General features: G+C 47.5%; 1 protein-coding gene across 3 annotated transcripts in view; it reads left to right on the top strand.

Annotated features, from left to right (window-relative positions):
• Positions 1 to 14,372, top strand: part of Rab11fip3 (RAB11 family interacting protein 3) — a 79,793-nt gene that overhangs the window by 30,336 nt on the left and 35,085 nt on the right. For all 3 annotated transcript variants that reach the window (XM_021186563.3, XM_029470952.2, XM_021186565.3), the window contains exon 2: positions 2,202 to 2,295. In XM_021186563.3, the coding sequence (XP_021042222.1) occupies positions 2,202 to 2,295 (94 nt within the window). The remainder of the gene's footprint in view (positions 1 to 2,201; positions 2,296 to 14,372) is intronic.

The following is a 14,372-nucleotide window of genomic DNA, read 5'->3' on the forward strand; positions in this document are numbered from 1 at the left end:
TCAAAGCCTTGGGAAACATGCTAGGCAGGTACTCTTACACAGACTAAAAGTTGTAGAGAGGGTCTTTGATGTATTTAGGTGCATGCGCACCACATGCACGCGTGCATACGCCACGTGTTTAAGAATTCCTCAGAGGACAAAAGATGGTATTAGATCCCCTAGGGCTGGAGTTAGACGTGACTGTGATGGACCTGATGTGGGCGCTGGGACCTGAATTTGGGTCTCAGGTTGCTGATCCTTTCAATCAGTAAGGCCCCGCTTGACCTTTGTTTTGTGTTTGAGACAGGGTTTCTCTGTGTAGCCCTGGCTGTCCTGGAACTCATTCTGTAGACCAGGCTGGTCTAGGACTCAGAGCTCTGCCTGCCTCTGCCTCCCAAGTACTGGGATTCTTGTGCCAATACTTGTGCCCGTTTGTGTGCGTGTGTGTGAGATAGAGGTGGGAGACAGACAGGCCTTTAATCCTAGCATATTAGAAGCAGAGGCAGGCAGAGCTCTGTGAGTTTGAGGCCAACTATAGGGTGAGTTCCAGAACAGCCAAGGGTCACACAGAGAAACCCTATCCTGGAAAACAAAAAACAAAAACAAAAACAGAAACAAAAAAACAACAACCAAACAAAAAAACCCAAAACAAAAAAACCCAGCTCCTGGGCTCAAGCAGTCTTCCCACCTCAACTTCCCAACAGCTGAGACTATAGGTGTGCATTAGTTTATTTATACATACATGTTTGTGTGTGCATGTGCACATACAGAGGCCAGAGGTTGACTTTGGTTATCTTCCTCAATCACTGTCTTCCTCGCTTCCCCAACACACACTCACTCACACACTCACACACTCACTCACACACTCACTCACACACGCACACATGCACTCACTCACACACACACATACTCACACTCACACTCACTCACTCACTCACTCAATCTCCCTTGCATGTGGAGGCCAGGGGAGAACTCCGTGTCCAGTGCCCTGCTCCATTGCTCTTCATTTTGTCTTTCCCTGAAGCTGGAGTTAAGATGACAGCCAGCAAGCCCCGGTGATCTGTGCCCGCTGGCCCACAGGGCTGGAGCTGGGTGTGTGTGCTGTTGTGCCCAGATGTTTACATGGACGCCAGAGATTTAAAGCTAGGTCCTCATGCTGGCGTAGCAACCACTTGCCTGGGGAGCCATTTCCCTGGCTCCACCACTGCCTGGCCCAGGACAGGGTCTTCCTGAACCCAGAGCTAATCAATCTGCTAGCCCGGCAGCCAGTGGGCCCCGGGGGTCCTGGGCCTGCTTTCCCAGTGCTGGGCACTGCTGTGCCTTGCTTTGTATGTGGGTGCTGGGAACTGGGGATGCAGCTCAGGTTCTCATGCTTGCTTGGCAAGCACTTTGCCAACAGAGTCATCTTTCTACCTGTTTGTAGACAAATTCTCACTATTTGTGTGTCTTGCTTTTTTCTTTTAAATTAGCACTTATTGTATACTCTAGATTCAACTCATTCATACAGGATTTACAAATACTTTCATCTATCCTTGGCTGTGTCTTTTGATTTTATTAATGTTGTCTTTTGAAGCAAATAGTTTTGGTTTTGTACTCCCCATCCCCTTCTTTGAGTTGGGTCTTTTCTGTAGACTAGGCTGGCCTTAAACTCATTGTGTAGCCCAGGCTGGCCTTGGCTTTAGGTAGTCCTCTGGAATGCTATCAGTCTGCACATCTGGCTTGGCAAAGTTTTACACTTTGATGAGATTCAGCTTACCCTTAATAATGTAATTACACCTGCTTTCTAAAAAGCTGTGTCCACTGTAGCATGCACGTGTAGGTAGCAAGGGTCTGTCTGCCTACGTTATTTTCCACTAAGGCACTGCCACTGCTTAGAGAAACTCATTTCAGTAAACATGCTAGAACAGTCTCTAAAGCTTCCCAACACCTGATTTTCCCACCAGGGCAGCTCAGTTGTCATCTTCGAACCAGGGTGTTATTTCTAAGGTTAGGAACACTCTACTCTGTGCTACTGGCAGATCCCTCCAGGTTGCCTCTCTGCCATGTGGCTGGAGCATTTGCCGTGGCTGCTTCTGCTTCCTTGGTCAGAGGTCTCAATAGCTCTTGAGCTCTGAACTGGGTGAGCAGGCTGCTGCTTTGTAGAATGGTAACGGAGTCCGTGTCCAGTGCGCCCTGCCAACTGTGAAGTCTGTGGGTAACACACTCTCCTGTGACCTTTGCAGGTGAAGGACTTAACTCAGTACCTGGACCCGAGTGGGCTTGGCGTAATCAGCTTTGAAGATTTCTACCAAGGGATTGTAGCCATCAGAAATGGAGGTAGGTCAGTGGGCTCCACCCCGTGCTCCACCACCTCTCCTTTCTCCTCAGCGTTCTGTAACTGTCCATTCTTCCCCGCCCACTATATAGCCCTGGCTGGTTTGAGCTCACAGAGATCCACCTGCCTCTGCTTCTCAAGTGCTGGGAGTCAATGCGTGCACCATAGTACCCGGCACAGCCCATTACTTCCTGGATTCCCAAAGCATCTGATGTTCACTGTTCTCTTTCCTGTTCTGGAAACCCCGCTCTCCATGATTGAAAGACTCTCAACTGCTCGTTTGCAGTGTGGAAAGCTACTTCCCTTCCCCAGCATTTCATGAGGAAAAATTAAAACTGAAAAAAGCATACAGTTATTATATATTCCCTACCTATTCTGCATGCGAACAGTGTGCTGTGTGTGCCCCATCCACTGTCTACAGTCCATCTTCGGTGGAATGCAGTCGGCTCATTACATTCACGCACTTCCCACTAACGCACTGGCGTGCAGCCTGACCCTCACCTAGAGTTTGGCGTTTGTTCAGAGGCTTTGTCTTTTTAAAGCAAAATGTAGCTATTGTGAAACGTGCAAATCTTGTGTGTGGCAGCCTGAGTTGCGACAGATCCCTGAGCCTCCTTCTCAAATCTCCCATGAGACTGTCACAGCAAGTCCCTCCCACCTTTGTATCTACCCTGGGCTGTTTTCTGTCTGTACCTTAATTCCTCGGTTTTCATGTGAATGTGTCCTTTATCTATCTGACTTCTTTCCCTCAGCATGCCTCGTGGCCCCACTGTGTGGTTTGCATTGGCTGTGACTGTTTTCAGACGGTGGGGTGCTCATCTCACTTTGAGGATGTCTGAGTGGAGCTTTGAAGGTCTGTGTTCACGCTTGTGTGGATACATGTGTGCCTAGGCTCTGGTAACCACCCTATGGTTGACCCTATGCTGGGTATAAATTTAGCATCTTCACAGTGGACATGCCATTGGACAGTCAACTGTTGGCCCCTGTGTTGTCCTTTTTAATCAGACTTGCTACCATGGAGCTAGGGTCGGCAGTGATGGAGTGTGAGCCACAGGCTTTCTCCTCCCCACACACATCAGGGCTTGGCTGGGAGTCACCAGGTGAGATGGGCTTTGAGGATGCCTATGAGCTCCACATCTCAGCTTGTCTTTCTTACCTGTCACACCACAGATTATTACTGACAGGATCACTTAGGATGGAGTTTCTAGAACATCGAATCCTCTAGTGGTTCTAGAGAAGTTGCTGTGTTTGTCCCGTGCGTTACTCCGTTTGGTGGTTTCTCACCCATAAGTCTGTTGTGGACACCAGCCTCTGGGGATAATATTAGGAGCCAGCATCAGAGTGAGACCAATGCATGGTGACAAGAAGCCAGCCAGATGAGGTACCTCTGTTGTCTAGGCAGAAGACAGGAGCTGAGACTATTGTGCCGGCCACCCTTCTCTAGGGAGGAGAAGCAGGAAGAAGGGAAAGCATTTGTGACCAGGGAGCAGAGAGCCAGCCTGTGTGATGGGGACTGGCCAGGAGGGAGGGCCGCTGTGATGGTCCAGTGACATTCCCACTGTGGAGAGGCAGGCAGGTGAGTGAGCAGAGCGAAGCAAGGGCCTTAGTAGGGAATGGGGTGAGTTTCCTGAGGGGTGAGATAGAGAACAGCCAGGAGATATGCACAGGCCCTAGGCTGAGCCTTGGCAGGCTGAGCCCTTTGGCTGACTATATGCCTGACCTGTAATTGATAGATTGCAAGGAGTTAGATTTTTTTTACCAGCAGCTTTTCTGTTGTATGTATTTTTGTGTGTATGAGTGTGGGTGTGTGCCTGTGATCTCAGGTGTCCACAGAGGCTGGGAGAGGACCTGAGACCCCTGGAGTCCTCACAGCAGCCTTTACCCCATCAGGGATTTAAATGATATCTTGATGTTTAAGTATATTTTAAAATCTTGGCATTAAACCTGGAATGATAGTAACTACATGTATCTGAGTATTTGGGAGACTGAGGCAGGAGGATTGCTAAGAGCTTGAGGTTACCTTGATTTATATAGTGAGTTCTTCATAATGGGTTACAGTGTGTGACTCTGCCTCAAAGACCTGCTCTACCTCTATACCCTGAAACTCGTGGGAAGTATATTTGGGGATGTGGTGGGACACGAGACAGCAGGCTTACAGGTAAGCATGGTCAGACTGCCTGTCACCAGCAGCCTTTCACATAGATCATCTAGCACATGTGATACATGCACACAAGACATAAAACAGCTGGCACTCTGATTGCTTTGTTCAAAATGGGCAATTCTCCATCATGACTGCCCATCTCATTATAGATTCATAGGTAATGTCCCGTTTTAATTTGGAACCCCAGAGGTGCAGAACACTGGGCTGATCACCTGCTCTATGCGTGCCAGGCAGTGAGGTTGGCTCTGCACCATCTAAGCAGTATTCCCGGGTCCTGTCCACAGGGAGCTCTCGATTGGCTTACTCAGAGTTGGGCAGTTGATGGGACAGACCTCATCAGGCCGGGAGGAATTGCAGCAGGAGCTGTGGGTAGGTAGGAAGAATCTATAGAGATGTCCCTGTGAGATGATTTCTCCCTGGCTTCTAGTTAGTGTACTCTGCTGGACGCCAGCCAATGAGAAACGGTGTGCTCTCTGCTGTGGGCTGTCCTTGCATTTTGACTTGGAAGGCCCCTGCCCCCATTTTCTGGACTTCTGTGCTTCTCTGGTCAGAGTCTTTCTGTCTGTCTGTCTGTAGGAGAGCTCGCTAGCTGGTGACCATGACTGTCTTCTGAGTGGCCCGGGTCTTGGTTTAATGACTGAAGGAGCATGTAGGTGTTTTTCATCTCCAGTGACAGCAAACAGCTGTCTGTGATGTCTTGTCACCCCGTGTCACCCCCAGTTCTACTCCCGTTTGCCAGATAGGACTCAGTCATGAACTTACTGTCCCCTTGCCTTCCAGGACTGATGGTATAGCCTCTGTAGTGCCCCTTGTCCTTTCCACAGGGGAGGTGCTTCTTGGCCTCTGCCTGAGAAGAGGACATGCTGGTCCTGGTGAGGCTGCCAACTCTCTTCACAGCCCACTCTCTTCTCCTGCTTTCCTCTCTGAGGAGCCATCCTGGCTGGTTACACCCAAGCCCTATCCGCCCTGCCGCTGCTGTCTGTCCTGGCCGCCGCTTTCCTGGGGTTCTTTTCATTTTGACTTGCTTTCCTTTTCATTTGTTTCACTTTTGTTGTTGTTGTTTTTGGAGATAGTGAATTCATGGAGATCTACCTGCCTCTACTTCTCGAGTGCTACAGTGAAATGTGTGCACCACCTTAGGCTGGTTGGGTTTTGAGGCCAATTCGTGTAGCCTGGATTGACTATGTAGCTAAGCATGGCCCTGCACTGTGAATCTTTCTGTCTCTCTGCCAAGTGCTAGAGCGAGGTGAGCATTACCACTCGTAGCTAGGCTGCCGTGTTTGAGACAGCGACTTCCTGTGCAGCCTTGGCTAGCGTGGTTTTTCACTGTGTGGCCCATGGTGGCTATGAGCTCACAGCAGTTTACTTCAGCCTCCAAGAGGTGGGTGACAGGTTTGTCACCTGGGTCCATGCCTCTTTGTAGAGGTGTAGTGACAAACCTGTCACCCACCTCTTGGAGGCTGAACTGGTTTATTTTGTTTTGAGATAGGGTTTCTCTGTCTAACCCTGGCTGTCCTGGAACCTGCTCTGTAGACTAGGCTGTCCTTGAACTCAGAGCTCTCTCTGCCTCTGTGTCCCACACCCCGAAGCTGGGATTAAAAGCATGCCTGCCATGGTTTTGTTTTTGGTTTTTTGGTTTTTTTGTTTGTTTTTTGTTTTTGTTTTTGGTTTTTTGAGACAGGGTTTCTCTGTATAGCCCTGGCTGTCCTGGAACTCACTCTGTAGACCAGGCTGGCTTCGAATCCAGAAATCCACCTGCCTCTGCCTCCCAAGTGTTGGGATTAAAGGCATGCGCCACCACCGCCCTGCTGGGGTTCATTTTAATTTCATCATTTTTGTATTCTTTTTCATTTATATTTTCACCTTGATTTAATTAGTGATAGAAATCTCCTTGCTGGTTGGTAGCACTTCGGATGATGCAGGGTCTCAACCTCATACCACACTGGGGAGACATTGCTTTGAGTTCAGCTTGTACAGAGCAGATACTGGGCCTGGAGGATGGTCTGAGCCTCCTTGGTGGCGTCCTTAATGGAGCTGAGCTGTAGGGAGCTGCAGAGATAAGGTTAAATGAGGTCGACCTGTGAGATGTATTTGCAGACGAGAACAGGATCCTTTGCCTTTGGTGCTGGCTTTCTAGTGGGAAACAGACAGATGATAAGGTGGGAGACTGGGAGCTATGGGGGTGGCACCAGGCAGGGGGTGTCTTGTGGGGGGCCTATAGGGAAGCTGGAGTCAGAAGGTAGAGGAATGAGCAATGGAGATAGCGTCTGTCCAGTGGTATAATGGGAGGACTTGGCCTTTTCTGTGACAGAATGAGCTTCATGATTCAGCCGCAGCCTAGGCCATGAAAAGTGCTCAGTGGGACAGTCCCCTGCCTCAGCCATTCTGCCAGGCACTGGAGGAACTGCCCAGTGTATCTGATTAGGGCTGTGCCTTGCTTTTCTGCTTCTGTACTTTGGGGGTTTCATTTACTTGCGATTAGGAAGACACAGAGAGAGACTAGAATGAGAGGTGAAGTCAGAGATGGTTTTTGAATCATTTTGTAGCATTTAGAAGAGAGACGTCACACATCTCCAGTGGTGTTCTCTTCAGGTCTCACTGTAATGTTCTGTGCAGCTATAGCCAGCCTGGATTGCCTGTCAGCCTCACTCCATGGGGGAGCAACACAGTAAACCACACAATATATTGACCCAGTTTGCAGGGAAGCGCAAGACGCCTGCTGTCACAGCCACAGGCACTGTTCCAGGAATAGAATGAGACAGGCAACTGTTACAAATAGGCCAGGACTCTGGTTCTTGTGCCCCTACTTCAAGTTTCCACTTAATAGTGAGCTGTGGTGGTGTGCACACCTTCAATGCCAACATTCAGGAGGCACAGACAGTTGGATCTCTGTGAGTTCAAGGCCAGCCTGGTCTATATAACAAGTTCTAAGGCAGCTAGGGCTACATAGTGATATCCTGTCTCAAAACAAAACAAAAAAATTCCACATAAAGACACATAGGCAGGAAGATCGCAAGCTTAAGGCCTGCCTGGGCAACTAAGAGAGACCCTGTCTCAAAGTAAAAAAGCAGGGCCGGAAAGAGGTCCCGGTGTTAAGAGTACTGCCTACTCTTCTAGTAGACCTGGGTTCAGTTCCTAGCACCCACATGGCAGCTCATGACCATCTGCAGCTCCAACCCAGAGGCTCTAACACCCTCTTCCGGCCTTTGTGGGCACCAGGCATGCAAGTGATGCCTGCCAACATACATGCAGACAAACACTTAAACACAAAAAAATAAAAGTAATTAAATAAATATATATATATATATATATAAAGGGGCTGGAGAGACGGCTCGCGTTTGGGTCTTTGCATCCATGGTAGGCAGTTTTTGGCTGCCTCTAACTCTAGCCCAAGGGCTCCAGTGCCTCTTCCAGACCCCACATTGAAGTTATAATTATGTGGATAGATGCACCTATATTCCCCTTTCTCTATATAAATTTAAGATTGGTTGTATATTTATATTTTATCTCATTAAGGTATTATTTATTACTAAGCAAAAATAGTACCTTCAAGGAAAAAAAATGTGTCATCGTGGATGTTTACAAGTGACTATCTTATGATCGGCAGGGGGTCTGCCCTGGCTTCACAGTGTAGACCGACCATGCTGGTCTAGAATTACAGAGATCTGCCCGTCTCTGCCACCACTGCCCTGTTCAAATATTTCACCTCCATTCCAAATCATCCTTAACTTTTTAGAAAACAACACATTTTAACTGTAGAGACATTCTGAATTCACATGAGATCTTCAAAATTTTCCTACTTTTGAGTAATGCCAAACAATAAAAATACCCTTTGTATTTTCTGTTATTGGTTGAAAACGAAACATTCGAACAAGCACCAAGCAAGGAAACAAGACAGTTGTACACTTTTGGGCCAGTGTGTTGTGTCACGCTGTAGCAGTGAACCCTTAGCGTTAGGGAAGTCAGGTGGTGCTGCCCAGTGCTGGCTGACCCTTAGCAATAAGAGCTGACGTCTCACAGCCAGAGCGCTCTGAGTTGCAGCTGCCGTCAGTTTCCTTTCTTCTTTCAGGAAGAGCCTTTCTCTTTCCTCTATTTTTACTGCTGGAATTTCACATTCCATCACTCAGACCCCTCCTTACCTAGGTCCTTTGAGAGGACACAGAAAACAGTGATCATCTGTGAACATGTTTTTTTTGTTTGTTTGGTTTTTTTTGGTTTTTCGAGACAGGGTTTCTCTGTGTAGCCCTGGCTGTCCTGGAACTCACTTTGTAGACCAGGCTGGCCTCGAACTCAGAAATCCGCCTGCCTCTGCCTCTGCCTCTGCCTCCCAAGCACCATCGCCCGGCATCCATGAACATGTTATAACTAGTTCTATAATGAGTAACAGCTAAAGCAGGACTATACAAGATCCAAGCGACTTCTGCCGTGCTGTTCCATGTTCTTTTAACATGGAAAATATTTTTCCCTTTAATTTCTGCATCTCTCCTTAAGACTTCAATTTACCAGTTGTAAACTTAATGCCTTATCAGGTCAGATACCTGGATCCCTTTTTTTTTTTTTTTAAAGATTTATTTATTTAATGTATATGAGCACACTGTAGCTGTCTTCAGACACACCAGAAGAGGGCGTCAGATGCCATTACAGATGGTTGTGAGCCACCATGTGGTTGCTGGGAATTGGATTTCTGGAAGAGCAGTCAGTGCTCTTAACCACTGAGCCATCTCTCCAGCCCTGCCTGGATCCTTGTTGTAGCTCCGGGAAGATGTTCCTTTTGGACTTGTGTGTTTGCAGGCACCTGAAGCCAGCATGTGTCTGTGATGGTGAGCCTTGCCCCCATGGTTCAGTTCAGCCTTCTGCTGGTGCTGGCCAGGCCTTTCCAGCTTCTGCCCACCATGCTTCTGCGTCCGCGTCCGCGTCCGCGTCTGCACACTTCAGACCGCAGCTTCGGGCCTAGGTCTCTGGTGTGCTCCTAACCATGCTGTGCTTGGGAGAAGTGGCAGCTGTTGTGCTCTCAGACTTTGGTCTGCTTTCATTCTTTTTAAAATAGACCAGGCCTCTTGTCTGGCTACCCTGGCCCCCATTCCAACCTTTTCCCCTGCACCTTTTCAGGCTGTAAGCTTGGGTTCCAGTTGTCTCACATTGGGCACCAATTGTAGATGAAAAGATTATTATGCTCTGTATATATTAATTAATGCTAGCAATTAATACAACAGCAATTATTCCTTAACCAACTTTTCCCCAAATAACCACACAGAGACCTTTTAATATTTGAAAGCCTTAGGCATTAGCTGGGCAGGCTCTCAATTAGTTTATCTAAGTTAACCCAAACTCCATCTGGCTCTGTGGCTGGCTGGATCTTTTAGACCTGTGATCAACTCTCTCTCCTCTCATGTCTCCTGGTGAAAGACTTTCTCCTTCTTCCCAGGGTTCCTTCTGCCTCCTAGGAAGTATCATCTACCACTTCCTGCCCAGCTAATTGGCCATCAGATTTTTTTATTAAAGCCAATCAAAGAATGCCTTAGATAGGTGAGGAAGGACAGTGACACAATTTCACACAGGTTGCCCTGACACTACAGGCACCTGTACACATACCTACCTACAGACACACATAATTTTTTTTAATAAAAAAAAATTAAAAAGAAGAGGCAAAACCAATTTAACATTTTTTCTTTTGTTTTCAAGACATGGTTTCTCTGTGTAGCCCTGGCTGTTTTGGAACTCACTCTGTAGACCAGGCTGGCCTCAAACCCTGAGATCATCCTGGCTCTGCCTCCCAAGTGCTGGGATTAAAGGTGTGTGCCACCGTACTTGGCAGACACTAGTATTTTTAAAGAGACTATAAACTTGCCAGCCACATTTACATGTCCCTCTGGACTCCATGTGGGTGGGTACGCGTAGATGACTTGCATGCCCCAGACTGCAGACACATTCATGGATCTACCGTGCTTGGTGGGTTTTAAAATTTTAGGTTCCTAATTTCAGTTTTGGAGTCTGAAGCGAACTTGCTAACATGGCAGTAGGAAAACCTGCTAGAAATGTCCCAGCCTTTCAGCCTGACTGTCTAGGATAAGGTGACCTTCCCTCCTGATTCTGGAAGGTTCTGTCTGTGGCAACAACCAGCTGTGTTAGAAGCCGTGGCTTATGTGGCTTTCCTGGAGCTCTCCTGGACCAGATAATGCAGGGCCCACAGCTTGAAGTGGTAGAGGCCGGGTGTGCCTGATAGCTGGGCTGCAGGCTCCTCCCCTTTTCCATGGTCCTGCCTCCACATGCGCAGCTATGCAGAGGACCCGTGATTCTTATTAAATTATAAACATGTTGTATAATGTGTGTGTGTTAGAAAAGGGCATCAGATCCCTTGGGACTAGAGTTACAGATGATTGTGAGATACAATGTGGATGCTGGGAATCGAACGAAGTTTCTCTGGAAGCACAGCTAATGGGTCTTAACTGCTGAGCCATCTCTCTAGCCCCCAAACCCACAGTTTTTTGGAGGCAAGGTCTTTATATGTGCCTCCAAATCCACAAGTTTGTTTGTTTGTTTTGGTTTGGTTTTGTTTTTAAGGCAGGGTCTTTTTCTTTCTCCCTGGCTGTCCTGGAACCACTATGAGGAACAGGATCACAGAAATCCACCCACATATGACTCCTGAGTCCTAGGACTATAGGCATCTACCACCATGCCCAGCCCCAGCAATGCTTAAAAGCCACAGACGGGAGCAGTGTGTAGTTACTGTATACACTGATGTGACTCAGGTGAGGGACAAAGGACCCTCCCTTCTCCTATGAGGGATGGGTAGCAGGCCCGAACTTAAGGTTCTCTTGAGAGTAACCCTAGCTGTTCTGATTAAGAGTATAATAGCTGTGACGCTTGGAGGACAGTGATTGACAGCATGAGCGTCCTTGGGCACTGCCCTCACACCAGCACTGTGTCTGACTGCTTTGTGATCCGAGTCCTTGGGCACTCACAGCGCTTCTTCAGTGTGCCCTGCCTTCAGTTACCCAGGTCTGGTAGTGGCCAACTCTTAGAGCTTGTTGGGATTTTATGACTGTATTTTTCTTCCTTGGTGGAGTGTGACTCCCTGCATGAACCTCTGGTCTTTTGTGGCCTGTTTAGAGGAAGCCAAGGCTGACCGTTCCTAAGCATTTCTTCCAGAAGATCTAGGGAAGGTTGCTGTTGCACTTGGCCCTTGATGTATGACTATGTAAGCTAGGTATGGTTCATACCTGTAACCTGCGCTCTTGAGGATGGACACAGGAGGCTACATGGCTGACTTAAAGCCAGCCTTGTTTTTCAGAGACTTGGCCTCAGGAAGAAAATAAAAAGAAAAAAAAATGGGACTATGATTTTTTTAATTACTATTTTTGTTTGAAACAGGGTTCCATGTGGGTCTGCTGTGTGCACCAGGTGAGTTGGCACACAAGCCTAGTAGGATTCTCCTTTCTCCATCCTGCATCCTATCATTAGAGAACTGGGCTACAGATGTATGATACCACACCCGGTTTTATGCAGATCCTGGAAGTCTGTATAAACTCAGATCCCCATGCTGCACAGCAAGCACCTTAAAAAAAAAAAGATTTATTTATTTATTTAAATAATTTATTTAATGTTTATGAGCACACTGTAGCTGTCTTCAGTCACACCAGAAGATGGTATTGGATCCCATTACAGATGGTTGTGAGCCACCATGTGGCTGCTGGGAATTGAACTCAGGACCTCTGGAAGAGCACTCAGTGCTCTTATCTGCTGAGCCTGAGTGAACTTTTTTTTTTATTATTATGTAAGTGCACTGTAGCTGTCTTCAGACACACCAGAAGAGGGTGTCAGATCTCGTTAGGGATGGTTGTGAGCCACCATGTGGTTGCTGGGATTTGAACTCAGGACCTTCAGAAGAGCAGTTGGGTGCTCTTACCCGCTGAGCCATCTCACAGCCCCGAACTTTTTTTGTTTGTTTGTTTGTTTGTTTGTTTTTGAGACAGGGTTTCTCTGTGTAGCCCTGGCTGTCCTGGAACTCACTCTGTAGACCAGGCTGGCCTTGAACTCAGAAATCTGCCTGCCTCTGCCTCCCGAGTGCTGGGATTAAAGGCGTGCGCCACCACCGCCTGGCCCTGAGTGAACTTTTTGATCAAGTGCAGATGTCAGATTGACTGGGTGCGCTCCATGGGGCATTGGTATCCATGCCGAGCTGTAAGTCAGTGCACTCCATGGGACATTGGTATCCATGTCCTTCTGTCCCCCTTGTTCTGTGCAGTGCCTCTGAGCATCTTGGAGACTGTGAGTGTTGCACCTCTTCCCGCAGAGGGAGATGCAGGTGTCCGGAGCTGGCGTTGAGTGAGGAGGCTGGTGCTTCTTTAAGATTTCCTTTCATAGGTGCTGGAGAGCTGTCTTAGCTAAGAGACTGGTTGCTCTTGCAGAGGGTCTGGATTCCATTCCCAGTACCTACATGGGAGCTCATAACTGTAACTCCAGCCCCAGAGGATCTGACACCCTCCTGGTTTCTGAAGGCACCAGGGATACATATGGTGTTCACATACATACATATAGGCAAACATCCATACAATTAAAATAATGAAAAAGGAATAAATCTTTAAAATTTTTACCTTTATTAGAAAATGAAAACAAAAACGCTTTCTGGAGCACACCCTTCCTCAAAGCACTCTGAAGGCTGAGGCAAATAGATCTCTGTGAGTTAAAAGCCAGCCTGGTCTATATAGCAACTTCTAGGCCAGCCTGGGCTACATAGTAAGACTCACAACTGCGTCTAGCTCTTATCTTTGGGAGAATCTCATCATCTCTTCTGGCCTCTGTGGGCACACATATACACACATGGCATATACACATACATATATACACACGGCATATACACACAGGGCATATATACACACACATATACACACATGGCATATACACATACATATATACACATGGCATATATACACACACACACACACACACACATATACACACATGGCATGTACACACATGGCATGTACACACATGGCATATACACACATGGCATATATATAAATAATAAAAATAGGTCAGGGTATCCTACTCACTCAATTCCAGCAATCAGGAGGCAGAAGTAGGTGGAGGAATCTCTGAGTTCCAGGCCAACCTGGTCTACACAGTAAGTTCCAGACCAGCCAGGGCTATATAGTGAGATCCTGTCTCAAGTAAAGAACAATTCAAAACCCTTAAAACAAACCTCAGAGTGAGTTCCAGGACAGCCAGGGCTACACAGAGAAACCCTGTCTTGAAGGAAAAAAAAAAAAAAAAAAAAAAACCAAAAAACCAAAAACCAAAAAAAAAAAAACCAAAAAAACCCAAACCTCATATTCTAAAATATTTTCACTTTGCTGTTTATTGGGAACTGGCATGTATACATATGTGTGCATATGTGTGTAAGTGCATGTGTGTGGAAGTCAGAGAACAACACTTGGGACTTGGTTTTGATGATGTGGGTTCCGGGGATTAAACTGAGCATGTCAGGCGTGGTCACGGCAAGCACCTTTGTCCACTGAGCTTTCTAGCTGGTCCAACCCACATTTCCTTACTACAAGACAGTTCAGCGGAGGAGCGTAAAGCTGTTGAGTGTCACCCCTGGGCACTGCAGGGCTCGGTGTTCACCTGACAATGCGTTGGCAGTGCTGGGTCTGGTTTGTACAGAGCCAAGGCTTCCCAAGGCTCGGTGCTTTTGCAGAATTTGGTATCTTACACTTTTCCTGACAATGTTGTCTGATTCTTTAAAGAAAAAAAGACATACCAGCTTCTCCCCATCTGCTTTCACACCCACCCCACCCCACCCCAACCCCCGCCCCGGGTCCTCTACTTGAGGGACACTCAGTCCCTTCTATGTCAGTGACTCTCCACGCATATCATGGCTCAGCCCTAGAAACAGCCTTCCTTGGGAGTCCTAGCTGC

Source organism: Mus caroli, unplaced genomic scaffold, assembly GCF_978045245.1.
Source record: "Mus caroli unplaced genomic scaffold, Mus_caroli_1 scaffold_18, whole genome shotgun sequence".
In the NCBI taxonomy this organism is placed as follows: Eukaryota; Metazoa; Chordata; class Mammalia; order Rodentia; family Muridae; genus Mus; species Mus caroli.